This window comes from Podarcis gaigeae (genome assembly GCF_964106915.1).
Source record: "Podarcis gaigeae genome assembly, chromosome: 3".
Lineage (NCBI taxonomy): Eukaryota > Metazoa > Chordata > Lepidosauria > Squamata > Lacertidae > Podarcis > Podarcis gaigeae.
In genome coordinates, this window is record NC_139680.1 from 119,785,371 (window position 1) to 119,802,583 (window position 17,213).

The 17,213-nt window shown below is 49.6% G+C and overlaps 1 protein-coding gene across 7 annotated transcripts in view; it reads right to left on the minus strand.

Annotated features, from left to right (window-relative positions):
* The window catches only part of PTK2B (protein tyrosine kinase 2 beta), a 127,477-nt gene that overhangs the window by 72,469 nt on the left and 37,795 nt on the right, over positions 1–17,213 (minus strand). For all 7 annotated transcript variants that reach the window (XM_083733117.1, XM_083733119.1, XM_083733116.1 and 4 more), the window contains exon 3: positions 3,553–3,827. In XM_083733117.1, coding sequence (XP_083589243.1) covers positions 3,553–3,827 — 275 coding nt within the window. The remainder of the gene's footprint in view (positions 1–3,552; positions 3,828–17,213) is intronic.

The window sequence follows — 17,213 nt, forward strand, 5'->3', positions numbered from 1 at the left end:
TGGTCTGACCATGGCACTTCTTTCGTTTCGCTTTTACTTAGTGTCAGATCACCAACATCCGTAGAGGTAAACACCAGGTCCAAGGCATGTCCGCGGCTATGGGTTGGGCCAGACTTATTCAGGGACAGCCCCATGGAGGCCATGCTTTCCACGAAGTCCCGAGCGGCCCCTTGTAAGGTCGTGTCGGCATGGATGTTAAAATCCCCTAGGACGACCAAGCTAGGTGTCTCCAGGAGAACATCTGCCACGACCTGAAGCAGCCCGGGCAGGGAATCCTTGGTGCAGCGGGGAGGTCGGTACACCAAAAGGAATCCTGTACTGCCCCTATTGCCCAACTTCCAGAACATGCACTCAGAAAACTGGGTCTTCCCAATAGGACGCCTGGTGCAAACTAATGACTTCCTAAAAATCACTGCAACCCCCCCTCCCCGCCCACATGACCGGGGTTGCTGTGCGTAAGAGAAACCTGGTGGACAAGCAGCGGCAAGGACAGGCCCATCTGCTTCATCCAACCAAGTCTCTGTTACACATGCCAGGTCAAGTCCTCCATCCATGATCAAGTCATGGATGGCAGTGGTCTTATGAATCATTGACCTGGCATTGCACAGCAACACTTTCAGGTCATGTGGGTATCCCTTGCTGATTCTAGTATTCATCCGGTCAGGACCAGACCCAGAGGCAGGGATAGTCCTCAGACAACGACTAAACCTGCCTCCTCTGTAATGACATGGTCTGGTCTTAGCGTAACTCCTCCTCCTACCCGTGATCACTGAGATCGGTTGTCCCAGTGCATTCCCCCCTGTGAAGCATATCCCAGCCATTTTGTGGGCTGGGGCCCATTCCCCGGCAGCCCTGACCCCTCCCCTTAAGAACAAAATAACCCCTTTAAAAAACAAACAAACAAAAAACAACACAAATAAAACAATATAAACAAAAAACAATAATTTTTGTGTGTGTGTATATATATTAATTAGATTGAGACTTAAAGGACACTAGATTGCTATAAAAAGGAGGAAACTGTTTTTTTTTAATAAAAAAAACAACCTGCTGCTTGTTTTTGCTGCAAGGGAAATGTGGCCTCGCTAGTCCATATGCTCTGGGAATGTTCTGTCATGTACTTCTTATGCGCAAGATGTTTTCAGATGCCCACATGCGGGTTCCCACTTATGCAAGCCGCCTTAGATGATCCTCCCGGGCCCGTGGCGCTTGACATTCGGGGACATGTAACGAGCCCTTCTCTGCATGTTGAGATTTTCAAGAACTAAGACTTTCCTCGGGGAACCCAAAAACAGATTATGGATATTTGAGCATCTCTAGGAAGAACCGCCCCCCCTATCAAAGAACAGTAATTGGATAGGTCGGGGTAGGGGCGGTTAAAGGAAACCTTATTCTGGAGAATTCCTTCCAGTAGCACCTTAAAGGTAAAGGTAAAGGTACCCCTGCCCGTACGGGCCAGTCTTGACAGACTCTGGGGTTGTGCGCCCATCTCACTCAAGAGGCCAGGGGCCAGCGCTGTCCGGAGACACTTCCGGGTCACGTGGCCAGCGTGACATCGCTGCTCTGGCGAGCCAGAGCCGCACACGGAAACGCCGTTTACCTTCCCGCTGGTAAGCGGTCCCTATTTATCTACTTGCACCCGGAGGTGCTTTCGAACTGCTAGGTTGGCAGGCGCTGGGACCGAGCATCGGGAGCGCACCCCGCCGCAGGGATTCGAACCGCCGACCTTTCGATCGGCAAGCCCTAGGCGCTGAGGCTTTAACCCACAGCGCCACCTGCGTCCCACCAGTAGCACCTTAGAGACCAACTAAGTTAGTTCTAGGTATGAGCTTTCATGTGCATGCACACTTCTTCAGATACACTGAAACAGAAGTCACCAGACCCTTCTATATAGTGAGAAGGTGGGGAGGGGTATTACTCAGAAGGGTGGTGGGAATGGGTGATTGGCAGATAGCTGTGATGAGCCTGTTGACGACTCTTAACGACTGCAATAGGTCTTACAGGAAAAAGCAAGGGGTGAGAAGGTGAAAAATGGCTTTGTCATGTATAATGAGATAAGAATCCAATGTCTTTGTTCAGACCCGGTCTCTCCATGGTTTTAAGTTTGGTAATAAGTTGCAATTCAGCAGCATCTCTTTAGAGTCTATTTGAAGAAGTGTGCATGCACACAAAAGCTCATACCTAGAACTAACTTAGTTGGTCTTTAAGGTGCTACTGGAAGGAATTTTTTGTTTTGACTATGGCAGACCAACACGGCTACCTATCTGAAACTTATTCTGGATAATTTTGTTTTAACCTCTAAGGCCGGCACCCCCAACCTGCAGCAACCTGCAGATGTTTTGGCCTACAACTCCCATGATCCCTAGCTAACAGGACCAGTGGTCAGGGAAGATGGGAATTGTAGTCCGAAACATCTGGAGGGCCGAAGGCTGGGGATGCCTGCTCTAAGGTTTGGTGTAAATAAAGTGTAAATAAGGAGAGGTGATATACCGTTTCATTTCATTTTAGCTGTTTCTTTCTTTATTGCTTTTCCATCCCTTCTTAAGGGTGCTCAAAGTGGCAGGCCTTTATTTATTTATTAAATTTCCATAGCACTCTTCCTCCGGGGATCACAGGGTGCTCGACCATATAGCCTCCACTGACTGCAGAAATGTCACCCAGTGAGTAGGGATTTGAATCCGGGACTCTCCCACGTCCTCTCTAACCACTATGCAATGCTGCGCCTGAGTTTTAACTAGTCTTAAATGTTACAATGCACAGGAGAGAGACAATAGGAGGCCAGGGAGTGCAGGAGAAGGGCTCATATGGTATGCAGGATGAGACCCTACCTGCCCACGGACTGTCTCGCCAGAGTGGTGCATACTCTGGTTATCTCCTGCTTGGACTACTGCCATGCGCTCTACGTGGGGCTACCTTTGAAGGTGAGCCGGAAACTATAACTAATCCAGAATGCGGCAGCTAGATTGGTGACTGGGAGCGGCCGCCGAGACCATATAACACCGATCCTGAGAGATCTGCATTGGCTCCCAGTACTTTTCCGAGCACAATTCAAAGTGTTGGTGTTGACCTTTAAAGCCCTAAACAGCCTCGGTCCTGTATACCTGAAGGAGCGTCCCCACCCACATTGTCCAACCTGGACACTGAGATCCAGCGCTGAGGGCCTTCTGGTGGTTCATCTCATTGCAAGAAGTGAGGTTACAGGGAACCAGGCAGAGGGCCTTCTCAGTGGTGGCACCCGCCCTGTGGAACACCCTCCCTTCAGATGTGAAGGAAATAAGCAGCTATCTTATCTTTAAAAGACATCTGAAGGCGGCTCTGTTTAGGAAAGTTTTTAATATTTAATGCTGTACTGTTTTTAACACTCTATTGGAAGCCACCCAGAGTGGCTGGGGAAACTCAGCCAGATGGGTGAGGTATAAATAAATTATTATTGTTATTGTTATTAATAATAAATCAATAAACACAAACAAGTGAGTTGCCTCCCCATCACCGCTGCCGCCCTCCAATCTTAGGCTGAGCCCCCCAAAAGCCTTTTCCCCCCGTGACAGGTCTCACCCTGATCTCAGTCATGACGGTACATTTCACCAACTTGAAGTTCTTCCCCATGTTGAAGCTGTTGCTGTGGAAGCAGACCTTGAGGATCCGGACTTCGTCCTTGTCGATGTCGATGGGCACGGCCACCATGGTGGATTCCGAGGGCCCCGCCAGGCTGAAGCAGCTGCGCAGAGAGTTTGCCCTCAGCCGGCTCAGCGCCTCCGGCAGTCCGGACATCATTTTGAGGAGCGGCGGTGGCGGCAGCAGTGGGGTAGCTAAAGCCAGAACATCACTCCCTGGAGAGACAGGAGGCGAGAGGAGAGGGGTCAGGCGGAAAGCAGCTCAGATCATATAAAAACCCTAGGAATTGTATTTTCTTTTTAAAATAATATTTATTCAAAGTTTAAGAGTTACTTGAAAAAAAGAAAAAAGAACAGATTATCCGAATGTCCACAAAAAGAAGTCAGCGCTCTCCGACAACGGCTGTGCGGCTTCAATCCGCAAAAATAGCAATCGATTCGAGACACTGCGCCACTCACCCCGTGTCACTTCGGAACCCCCGAAAAGGGGTTTCCGTGTGAGTAAGGGGGGCGCTCTTGGTGTGAGACGAATCCCACGTTCCCAGACTTCCTCCGCCTGGGATTTTTGAAGGGTCTCCGCCTTCGCCGCGGTGGCAAGACCCGATTTTGGCGGAGCGGGTTCCTCTGAATCAGAGGAATTCCGCCATTGCCGATGGCGCTGACCCGGAAGAGAAAAAAACCCTAGGAATTGTAGGGCCAGATTTAGGTTTGATGAGGCCCTAAGCTCCTGAAGGTAATGGGGCCCTTTATATGTCCAGCTGACCCTAATTGACTGGCAGATGCTCTCCAGAATCTCAGGCCAAGAGAGATCCTTTGCACCAGGTCCTTTCAAATCACAGATGTTGGGGGTTTAGACTGGCACCATCTGCATGCAAAGGAAGTGTTCTGCCAGCCTGTCCACATACCCAGGGGGACCAGCTATCATTCCTGTAATCTGTGGGTGCACCCCCTGTCCAGGGCTGGATTTAGTCTGGATGAGGCCCTAAGCTCCTGAAGGTAATGGGGCCCTGTATATGCCCAGCTGTCCTTTGTCAACAACAAATTGCCACTGTTTTTTGTGTTGAATACAGTAGTGCCCCGCAAGACAAACGCCTCGCAAGACGGAAAACCCACTAAGCGAAAGGGTTTTCCATTTTGGAGGCGCTTCGCAAAACGAATTTCCTATGGGCTTGCTTCGCAAGACGAAAATGTCTTGCGAGTTCCTGCGGTTTCCCCCCCTTCCCCCCTTTTTCTAAGCCACTAAGCCGCTTATCAGCTGATCCGCTAAGCCGCTTATCAGCTGATCCGCTAAGCCGCTTATCAGCTGATCCGCTAAGCCGCTTATCAGCTGATCCGCTAAGCCGCTTAACAGCTGATCCGCTAAGCCACTTATCAGTTGATCCGCTAAGCCGCTAAGCCGCTTATCAGCTGATCCGCTAAGCCGCTTATCAGCTGATCCGCTAAGCCGCTAAACCGCTTATCAGCTGATCCGCTAAGCCGCTTATCAGCTGATCCGCTAAGCCGCTAATAGCGCTAATCCGCTAAGGCGCTAATGGGCTTGCTTCGCAAGACGAAAAAACCGCAAGACGAAAAGACTCGCGGAATGGATTATTTTCGTCTTGCGAGGCACCACTGTATATGCTATATGGTAATTTATGGACCTCATAGGTATCTAATAATAATAATAATAATAATAATAATAATAATAATAATAATTTATTTATGCCCCGCCCATCTGGCTGGGTCCCCCCAAGCCACTCTGGGCAGCTTCCAACAAAACACTAAAATACAATAACCTATTAAACATTAAAAGCTTCCCTAAACAGGGCTGCCTTCAGATGTCTTCGAAAAGTTTGGTAGTTATTTTTCTCTTTGACATCTGGCGGGAGGGTGTTCCACAGGATGGGCGCCACCACCGAGAAGGCCCTCTGCCTGGTTCCCTGTGGCTTTGCTTCTTGCAATGACGGAACCGCCAGAAGGCCCTCGGTGCTGGACCTCAGTGTCCGGGCAGAACGATGGTGGTGGAGACGCTCCTTCAAGTATACAGGACCGAGGCCGTTTAGGGCTTTAAAGGTCAGCACCAACACTTTGAATTGTGCTCGGAAATGTACAGGGAGAGAATCATGACCTTGAGCTCCCTGGAGGACAAGTAACAATAACAATAACATAACAATAAACCCCAGAGGAGCCCCCTGTCTGCCCATGGAGGAGGCTCATCTGAACAATCAGGTCCCATCCTATGCAGAAATGCCCTGAGGTTACCCATCTCCCATGGTAAAGCCTGCCTGGAAGGGAGCAAGCCCCAAAATTGTGGGATGTGAAACACAAGAGCAGTCAAGTACAACATTCCTAGAGTGAACATGTTTACACATGGGGAGGAACGTTTGTCCAGCCAACAGGTAAACTTCCTGTTTCCTTCTGGGCTGGGACAGACCTCCTCTGCATGTGACTAGAGGTGGGCATGGCCTCACCTGTGCAGGTAACGACAAAAGCAAAGGGCAGGGCAGCCATCTCTCTCTCTTTGACTACATGCATTGAAGAAGCAACATTTGCTTAGCCTAAGATGCTCTCTTGGCTTCCAGTCTTTTACAGAAGACTGTGTCGTGTCTTATCTTTTATGAGGGAATAATGGGAAAATACCAGAACAGTTATTATAGAGGCTTTAGCGAGCCTGAGCAAATGCATCCGCCGTGAGTTTAAAAAGGGGAATGTCACTCTGCTAAATTGTGAACTTGTTAACACAAGTTGGAAAGGCTATAACCAAACAATATATCCTCTCCTGCAACCCTGAACATTCCCACAAAAATAAGCCTCATGCTACGCAGAGTGGGGAGGGTTAGCTCAGTCAGTAGACTCTTAATCTCCAGGCCATGGGTTCGAGTCTCATACTAGCAAAAGGTGACCCTTGTGGCCCGTTCCAAATCTACAATTCTATGATTCCAACAGATGAAGAAGCACTGCATGTCTCCGAAAACTAAGGGGTCCCCCCATGCTATTGCCCTTAGGCTAGTCTCCCCCTCCATATGCATGTGTGAATGTTGTACAAATTCAATCCAAGGAACATAGGTGTGATGGCCTGGGATTCCGATTCAGAGGCTGAACCAGAGGAATCCCAGCCTGCACAGGAGTCCCCGCCTCCAGGGCCGGCTGATCTGGGGCAGGGCCTTGATTCTGAAGCACCTGCACCTGTGCCGGATCCTCAGGAGCAGGCACCAGGTGAATCCACTCTGGCTCCAGAGGTGGTTAAGGACTCAGTGCCTGCAGGTGAGTCTCCCCCTGGGCCCAGTAACCCTCCAGCCTCTCCTGAGCTGCAGAGGCTCAGGGCAGAGAGGCGGAGGGAACTGGTTTCTCCCAGGAGGAGTGCTCGCCTTAAGGCCAAGAGAGGTGGGTCTCCTAGGGGCTGGGACTGCCCCTGGCCTCAGAACAGATAAAGGCCAGTCGGCCCGGTCCCAGGTTGTGGGAGCAACGTCATTGTTGAGTGCCTGTTCCTGCCCGGACCCAGACCTGACTCTCTAGTGTTCCTGTTCCCGCCTGGCTTCCTGCTTCGGACCTCGCCCCGCTCCTTGTGGACTGTTTCCAGGCTAGTGACCCAGGACCGGACTTTGACTACGCCTACGGTACCCTTCCCCCGGGACCAGCACAATAGGAAACATTCCCTGCTGGCGCGTTTTTCAGAGTTGGGGAAAGCTGCAGCGGTTGAATTCCTGCCCGGACACTCAGCTGTCAAAGGCGCAAGAGCTCTGCCCGGAGTAGGAAGCGTGCCTTGCTGGTGCCCCAACTGGGCAGGAGGAGGCGACAGAGCCGTGCAAACGCAGCCTGAGCTTTCCACCCCGGGAGAGGAGAGACATTTGATCTGCAGAGAGTGTGATTCTCACAAGTACAGGCGCTTCCTGGGGGAGATGGAGCTGGCTGGCTCCTCCAGCCAGCTGCCACCCGCAGCTCCCTGCCAATTCCAACTCTCCATCTGGTAGCCTAACTCAGGCATGCATGCTACTCCCTGCTGATAAGGAGGAATCTGAGCCAGGATAGGGGCCTCTCCCCTCCTGTGATGTTAACGTATGACACAGGCACCTTCCTTATAGCATTTTAAAGGTAAAGGGACCCCTGAGCATTAGGTCCAGTCGTGGCTGACTCTGGGGTTACGGCGCTCATCTCGCTTTACTGGCCAAGGGAGCCGGCATACAGCTTCTAGGTCATGTAGCCGGCATGACTAAGCCGCTTCTGGCGAACCAGAGCAGCACACGGAAACACCGTTTACCTTCCCGCCGGAGCGGTACCTATTTATCTACTTGCACTTTGATGTGCTTTCGAACTGCTAGGTTGGCAGGAGCAGGAACCGAGCAACGGGAGCTCACCCCGTCGTGGGGATTCGAACTGCCGACCTTCTGATCGGCAAGTCCTAAACTCTTTTGTTGTTGTTGTTGTTTCAGTTCTACCTGGACACACCCTTTATTTATGTAGACATCTTTCAGATTCTGCTTGATGCGCTATTTTAGAAATGTGAAAAGGGGGGGAGGAACTGGAAAAAAATTTAGGTGAGGGAGGTGGCAGATGACTTACATTTGAAATGAATTCTTTTCAACCCTCTTTAACAGGTCAGAGGCGGGATTTTGGAAGCCAAGGAAAGATGTGAATGATTGAGTGAGTGAAGTTTCTCTAATATGAGTGGTTAGAGCACGATCCAGCAGAAAGTTCTGAAATTCATTTCCTCATGCCTTCTCTACAAATTTAATTCATTTGGTATCTGCACAAGAATACCGGATTGGAGAGTCAAGAGGGCAATCTAGTCCAATCGCCTTCGATGCAAGAAGTGTCCATGACTGATGGCCATCCAACTTTTGCTTAAAAATTTCCAATGGAGGAGAGTGCACCGTCAAACAGCTCTTACCCTCAGAAAGTTCTTATTTATTTATTAAATTTGTATACCACTCTTAATTCGAAGATCTCAGGGTGGTTCACAAGATGACAAAGTTCTTCCTGATGTTTAGTCGGAATCTCCTTCCTGGTAACTTGAAGCCACGGGTTCGAGTCCTCGCCTCCAGAGCAGCAGAAAACAAGCTTGCTCCTTCTTCCATGTGACAGCCCTTGAAATGTTTGAAGATGTCCATCACATCACCTCTCATCAAGAAATCAAAGAGTAGCTCTAATTTGTATGTTGTTGTTGTTCCCATTCACCATAAGGTTAAAATATATTTGGGAGCGAAAAATCAACAATTACACTTTGGCTTATAATTTGGTCTTTTTTATTTTAGTTTTTCATTATAATTGGATATGTTAATTGGATGTTTATATATATATATATATAAATATATATATGGAGCAAATAAAAAGAATACAATAAATTACATTATCCTTCCTCGATTTTTGAGTTGCAATCACAGGATGCCAACCTTGGCCTGATCCTGCATACCTCTTTTTAAATTCTTAGGCTCTTATTGAAAGTTACACTTGGTCCACCTGCTTTGAAGTTACTCCGGTTCACTGTTATTATATCTTACGTGTTGCAAAGAAAGAGAGAGGGAGGAGAGAGGAATAACATATCATTTGACAGCGGGCCAAATCCTGAATGACTGAGAACAGACTCGCTGCGTTAATGGCCCCGCTGAGGAGTGGGCTGACCTCATCCCTTCCGCTATCCTCCTACCGGGGACAGAGATTTACAAACGAGTGATGCATGAGAGTAATAGGCATCGCCCCCCCCCTTCTCGCAGCCCCTTCCCATGGAGACAGAGCTGGCTGTCATCTTGCACGCAGCGACATATGAATAAGCTGCAGCCTTCGCAGCTTTCACTGGGGCAGCGTGATACTACGGTTGCCTACAAGACGGGTGCAAATGGGTGATGCCTGACTTTTGCTGGGATGAAGGAATCCGAGAGCCAAGAAAAGGAATGGTGCTAAGAAGGGAGGTGGGGATTGACCCACATTCGCCAAGCTCTGAGCTTGTGTATATTGCAAAGTTGCATGGGTCCTCTGCTCTCTGTTTATTTAAAATATTTCTGTAGCAGAGGAGCTCACAACACAGAAACACAACGCAGTAAGATCCACATTAATAAAATGTGGCTGGGGAAGCCCAGCCAGATGGGCGGGGTGTTGTTGTTGTTTAGTCGTTTAGTTGTATCCGACTCTTCGTGACCCCCTGGAACAGAGCACGCCAGGCACTCCTGTCTTCCACTGCCTCCCGCAGTTTGGTTAAACCCATGCTGGTAGCTTCGAGAACACCGTCCTACCATCTCGTCCTCCGTCGTCCCCTTCTCCTTGTGCCCTCCATCTTTCCCCAAACCAGGGTCTTTTCCAGGGAGTCTTCTCTTCTCCTGAGGTGGCCAAAGTATTGGAGCCTCAGCTTCAGGATCTGTCCTTCCAGTGAGCATTCAGGGCTGATTTCCTTCAGAATGGAGAGGTTTGATCTTCTTGCAGTCCATGGGACTCTCAAGAGTCTCCTCCAGCACCATAATTCAAAAGCATCCATTCTTCAGCGATCAGCCTTCTTGATGGTCCAGCTCTCACTTCCATACATCACTACTGGGAAAACCAGAGCTTTAACTATACGGACCTTTGCTGGGAAGGTGATGTCTCTGCTATTAAATTATTACTACTATTATAAAATATTAAAATGCAGTAACAGCCAACCACAGTTTAGCCAACACAACATTGCAAACTGTGGCTAGAAGGTGCTATGCCGTGCCCTCCCCTTGGCCTCCATCTCCAAAGATCCTGGAGGTTGTGTTTTGGTGACAGCCTAAGCATTTTCTGCCATTTATTTCGTGCCTTTTGAGGCAGCTCTTCAGTGATAATCTCAGGTCGGCTAACAATAAAAATGTGTTATGGACATTCAAGAAGGACAGCATTGGAGTCTGCTGTGGAAATGCCTTTGTTGTGTTTTGATTATATGTGCAATATTGTCTCCTGGGCTGAGCTCAGTGGAAATGGATTCTGTGTGTTTACAGCAGCTTCCGGCTGTGCACGGTGCCGATTGGCCGGAAACTGGAGATGTCACTAAGTCAGCTTCTGGCTGTTCACACAGTTGATTGGCTGGAACTGGAAGGCATCATTATGCCAGTTTATGGCTCAGCACAGTTCTGATTGGCTAGAAACTGGAGATGTCACCTAGTCACTCCCCCCTCCAGTATTTCAACATTTACAAAATTCATTCCACCTTTAGAATAATTGTGTGTGTGTGTGTGTGTGTCTAGGGGCAAATTTACATTCAGCTGACTACATGCCTTGTCTTTACATTTTTTTAAAAGGGAACCAGCCCACCTGTGGCACAGAGGAAAGTGTGGTACAGAATTCTGGATCAGCACTTCGTTCAAGGACTAGGGCAAGAATCACAATCCTGCTCTGCCTTACAGGGTTGTGACAAAAAGTATTTACTGACTTGATTTTTATAGCACATGACCTCCCAATTGTCTGAAAGAGGCCCCTGGTTCAGTTCTCCCTAGAAATCAAATCTCTGCAATGAAAGATTTGGGGGCAAAACTGGGCTGGATGGACCAAGAGTCTGACTGAGTCTTCTTCTTCCTCCTCCTCCTCCTCCTCCTCCTCCTCCTCCTCCTCCTCTTCCTCTTCTCTTCTTCTGCGATCACTCATAGTCAAGTAAGATTGTCTTCCATAAACACGGTTTTAACAATGAGTCCATAAGTGACTGTGGAGGCCAATTCTGGATCCACACCTCCTTCCACGGTGGGGACATTGGTTTCCGGGCGGGAGTTGATCACAGTGTGGATTTGCCAAGCATACCTTCTGTTAGTTTATTCAGCTCCGGCCCTCGAGCTGATACGGCTCATCTTGCCTTGAGCCCAGCAGAGTAAAATCCCAGTGTCCGCAAACGAAAGGATGAAGAAGGTATGGTGCTACATTGCTATGCTTTATTTCTAAGCTATAGCGAGAACACACAAATGTACATCTTGCCTCTGTGAGAGCAGAGAGCAACTCCAACAACGAAACGACAGAACAAAGAAACGGGAAACCAGTGAACGTCACATCCAGTCTCCCTTTCCCGTGAGAATCCAACAATATCTGGACTCTGTGGAATGTAAACACAGTCCTGTGACTGCAGCAGCTGCTCAGTGAGGGAAACAGAAACTAACACCTTCCTCTTTGCATGTTTCTCCTGAATTTGAGTGTCTTCAAAGCCCATGACACCTTTGGTGAAGGCTGTTCTCCAACTGGAGCGCTCACAGGCCAGGGTATCCCGTTTGTCGGTGTTTATACTACATTTTTAAAGATTTGCCTTGAGAGAGTCTTTGAACCTCTTTTGTTGACCACCAGCATTAAGCTTTCCATTTTTAAGTTCGGAATAGAGCAGCTGCTTTGGAAGGCAATCATCAGGCATACAGTCCAACGAGTACCAAGTCTGACGGAGTACCAAGGCAGCCTCACTGTGCTGGTCCCGGGGGGAAGGTTACCGTTGGCGTAGTCAAAGTCTGGTCCTGGGTCAATAGCCTGGAAAGAGTTCCGAAGGAGCGGGACGAGGTCCGAAGCAGGAAGCCGGGTGGGGACAGGAACACTGGAGGAACAGGACTGGATGCTGTCCGAAACAGCTCTTCATCGACGTTGCTCCCGCAACCTGGGACCGGGCCGACTGGCCTTTATCTGTTCTGAGGCCGGGGCGGTCCCGGCCCCTAGGAGACCCGCCTCTCTTGGCCTTAAGGCGAGCACTCCTCCTGGGAGAAACCAGTTCCCTCTGCCTCTCTGCCCTGAGCCTCTGCAGCTCAGAAGAGGCTGAAGGGTTACTGGACCCAGGGGGAGACTCACCTGTAGGCACTGAGTCCTCAACCACCTCCGGAGCCAGAGTGGATTCACCTGGTGCCTGCTCCTGAGGATCTGGCACAGGTGCAGGTGCTTCAGAATCAAGGCCCTGCCCCAGTTCAGCCGGCCCTGGAGGCGGGGACTCCTGTGCAGGCTGGGATTCCTCTGGTTCAGCCTCTGAATCAGAATCCCAGGCCATCACACTCACATTATCCATGCGAAAGAAGCACCTGGAGCAATTTCCCCCAAAGCCTGATGGACGTCATTAATCACGCTCCGTCACATTACCACCGGTCTGAACGCCAAGGAGCAGAAAAATGTCACCACCTCCATCCCACACAGAGCCCGTTGCAGCTAAGAAGCAGGGAGAGGAGCAATCGGTTTCCTGGGAGACTCACTGAAAAGGCACAGATCAGTGAATGAAAGCCTGGAGGGCTGGGAGGAGCTGTGGGGTTGAGGCGGCAAAGCTGAGAAAGACGCCTGGGTCTCTTTGGGGCTGCTATAAACAGATGTGAAACCACAGAGCGCAGAGCTGGAACCTGAGAAACTGAGCAGAGCTGAAGTTTTCACCCATTTTCATCCATCCCTCTCTGTGCTCAGTGCAGAGTTGGAAAAGGTTCAGGATACTGGAATGATCAAGAGGAAGGAATGACTTGCCTATGGAGAAAGGTGGCAGCGTATGGGTCTCTTTAGTTTAAGAAGAGAAGAAGAAGAAGAGTTTGGATTTGATATCCCGCTTTATCACTACCCTAGGGAGTCTCAAAGTGGCTCACATTCTCCTTTCCCTTCCTCCCCCACAACAAACACTCTGTGAGGTGAGTGGGGCTGAGAGACTTCAGAGAAGTGTGACTGGCCCAAGGTCACCCAGCAGCTGCAGGTGGAGGAGCAGGGAAGCGAACCCAGTTCACCAGATTACGAGTCCACCGCTCTTAACCACTACACCACGCTGGCTCTTAAGAAAAGGGTTGCCAGTAGACTTCTTAAACTGGGGTGCCCAGAACTGGACACAACTCCAGGTGGGGTCTAATAATAATAATAATAATAATAGTAATTTGTTATTTATATCTCATCCACTCTGGGAGACTCCCAACAGAAGATTAAAAACACGATAAAACATCAAACATTAAAAACTTCCCTAAACAGGGCTGCCTTCAGATGTCGTTTAAAAGTAAGATACAGTGGTACCTCGGGTTACAGACGCTTCAGGTTACAGACGCTTCAGGTTACAGTCTCCGCTAACCCGGACATAGTACCTCAGGTTAAGAACTTTGCTTCAGGATGAGAACAGAAATTGTGCTCCGGTGGTGTGGTGGCAGCAGGAGACCCCGTTAGCTAAAGTGGTACCTCAGGTTAAGAACAGTATCAGGTTAAGAACGGACCTCCGGAACGAATTAAGTTCTTAACCCGAGGTATACCACTGTAGATGCTTATTGCCTTGACATCTGCTGGGAGGGCGTTCCACAGGACGGGTGCCACTACTGAGAAGGCCCTCTGCCTGGTTCCCTGTAACCTCCCTTCTCGCAGGGAGGGAACCGCCAGAAGGCCCTTCGCGCTGGACCTCCGTATCCAGGCTGAATGATGGGGGTGGAGACGCTCCTTTAGGTATACCATGGCAGAATAAAGAGGCACGATCATATCACTTGATCTGGACTTTAAACTAAAGTCCATCCCTCATTGCGAGAAGCAAAGCTACAGGGAACCAGGCAGAGGGCCTTCTCGGTAGTGGCACCTGCCCTGTGGAACGCCCTTCCAGCAGATGTCAAAGCAATAAACAACTACCTGACATTCAGAAGACATCTTAAGGCAGCCCTGTTCAGGGAAGTTTTTAACGTGTGATATTTTACTGTATTTTTGCTTTCAATGGAAGCCGCCCAGAGTGGCTGGGGAGGCCCAGCCAGATGGGCGGGGTATAAATAATAAATTATTATTATTATTATTATTATTATTATTATTTTGTTCTCATGGCCGCCAGCCAGATACCCTCAAGGAAAGCCTGCAAGCAGGACATGAGCGCGAGAGCACTCTCGTCTTACTTCAAAAATGTGTTCCCCAAGGGAAAAATTTCCTTTCTCTTGTTTGCTGCATGGTTTGGGTGCCTTTTGACGCAAAGGCCTGTCCCAGCTTTAATTACAGGCTGCCTCTGTCTGCTGCGAAGCACTGAGATATCCTAAATTGCTCAGCACGGTGTGTGTGTGTGTGTGTGTGTGTGTGTGTGTGTGTTAGGATTCTCTCGGCACCTCACCCCAGTTCCCCACAGCCCATGGGCTCAGTTAGGATGCCGTAAGGCTTTTATTTCTCAGAACGGAGCTGCTTAATTGCTGCCTGGAAGTATATATAATTATAGTTATACGGCCCTCCAAATTCTCTTCCGTTCTTAGATGGAAGATTGTGCAGGGCTCTGGCTTAGCTGAAAGAATTTGCCTTGAAGGGTAGGGGAAGGAATCTTTAAAGGGCTGGGAGGGGGGGTCGCAGCTCCAACCTTCACAGGAACGTAAGAACAGCCTGCAGGATCAGGCCAACGGCCCATCTAGTCCAGCATCCTGTTCTCACAGTGGCCGACCAGATGCCTATGCGAAACTGGCGAGCAGGACCCAAGCACAAGGACATTTTCTCCTCCGGCACTTCCCATGAACTGGTATTCTGAAGCATTGCTGGTGCCAGTCATGGAGGCAGTGCATAGCCATTGTGAGTGGCAGCCATCAATAGCCCTCTCCTCCTCCATGAATTAGTCTAATCATCTATTATTATTATTATTATTATTATTATTATTATTATTATTAAAAATACTTTTTTATTTATACCCTGCCCACCCCAGCCAGAGCCAGGCTCAGGGCAGCTAACACCAGTAAAAATACAGTAAAAACATAATGGACACACACACACCAATTTATTTAAATTTATTGTGTTAAATTTATTGTGTTAAAATACAATTTAAAATGCAGCCTCATTTTAATGGTAGCTGTAATGGTTCTAGGGGTTGCTCGTGCGTAAATCGGCGCCACACCTGGCTGGGTTACCTGGGTGAACCCTTTCTGTCCGGACAGCCACTCACCCGTGGCTGTCTCAATCGCTGGCAGAATCCGTAAGTGGGCATTTCTTGAACTTCTTCCAGCAAAGAAGCTCTTTGACGCCTAGTCGCTGCCTACTCTCCCTGTGCAGAAGTCTTCTGTGCAGGGAGGGTGTGGGCAGCGGAGGACCCGTGCTCTCCCCGCTGGTCTACGGCGAGGAGTCCTGGAGCCACCTCGCCAATTCCCCTATTTGCCCCCCTTCTCCACTGGTGCTACGCTGAATTCCTTCCCCAGAAAATGGGCTGCTTCTCTCCCTCCCGGGACGCTCTCCTGAACCCCTCCGGAGCCCTCCCTCTACCTCTGGCTCTGATGGCAGTTCCCTGACAGTAGCCCATTGATCAAAACCATAAGGGGAGGGAAACATAAGGGTCAGACTGAGTCCAAACCAAAGAACAGGTGGAACAGCTCTGTCTTGCAGGCCATGCGGAAAGATGTCAAGTCCCGCAGGGCCCTAGTCTCTTGCAACAGAGCATTCCACCAAGTCGGGGCCAGTACTGAAAAGGCCCTGGCCCTAGTTGAGACCAATCTAACCACCTTGCGACCTGGGACCTCCAAGATGTTTTTATTTGAAGACCGTAAGGTCTTCTGTGGGACATACCAGGAGAGGCGGTCCCGTAGGTACGTGGGTCCTAGGCCGCATAGGGCTTTAAAGGTCAAAACCAGCACCTTCAACCTGACCCTGTACTCCACTGGGAGCCAGTGCAGCTGGTATAGAACCGGGTGAATGTGATCCCACGGCGAGGACCCCTGTAAGGAGCCTCGCCGCAGCATTCTGCACCTGCTGGAGTTTCTGGGTCAGCTTCAAGGGCAGCCCCGTGTAGAGCGAGTTACGATAATCAAGCCTGGAGGTGACAGTCGCATGGATCACTGTGGCCAGATCAGGGCAAGAAAGGTAAGGGACCAACTGCTTAATACAGTGGAGATGGAAAAATGCCACCTTTGCTATGGCTGCAACTGGCACCTCCATGGAAAGCCATCTAGGTTAAGGTTAGGGGACGTGGGTGGCACTGTGGTTTAAACCACAGAGCCTAGGACTTCCAGATCAGAAGGTCGGTGGTTCAAATCCCCATGACTGGGTGAGCTCCCGTTCCTTGGTCCCTGCTCCTGCCAACCTAGCAGTTCGAAAGCACCCCCAAAAATGCAAGCGGATAAATAGGTACCGCTCCAGCGGGAAGGTAAACGGCCTTTCCGTGTGCTGCTCTGGTTTGCCAGAAGCGGCTTAGTCATGCTGGCCACATGACCCAGAAAAACTGTCTGTGGACAAACGTCGGCTCCCTCAGCCAGTAAAGCGAGACGAGCGCCATAACCCCAGAGTCATCTGCGACTGGACTTAACTGTCAGGGGTCCTTTACATTTACCTTTCGGTTAAGGTTACCAGACATCCCCATTTCCCGGGCTCAGTCCCCAGATTTACAAATCAGTACCCTGACAAAATCCATCTATTTACAGTAGTAAATAGGGAAGTAACAGTGCCACTGTATTCTGCTCTGGTCAGACCTCACCTGGAGTACTGTGTCCAGTTCTGGGCACCACAGTTCAAGAAGGACACTGACAAACTGGAACGTGTCCAGAGGAGGGCAACCAAAATGGTCAAAGGCCTGGAAACGATGCCTTATGAGGAACGGCTAAGGGAGCTGGGCATGTTTAGCCTGGAGAAGAGGAGGTTAAGGGGTGATATGATAGCCATGTTCAAATATATAAAAGGATGTCACATAGAGGAGGGAGAAAGGTTGTTTTCTGCTGCTCCAGAGAAGCGGACACGGAGCAATGGATCCAAACTACAAGAAAGAAGATTCCACCTAAACAT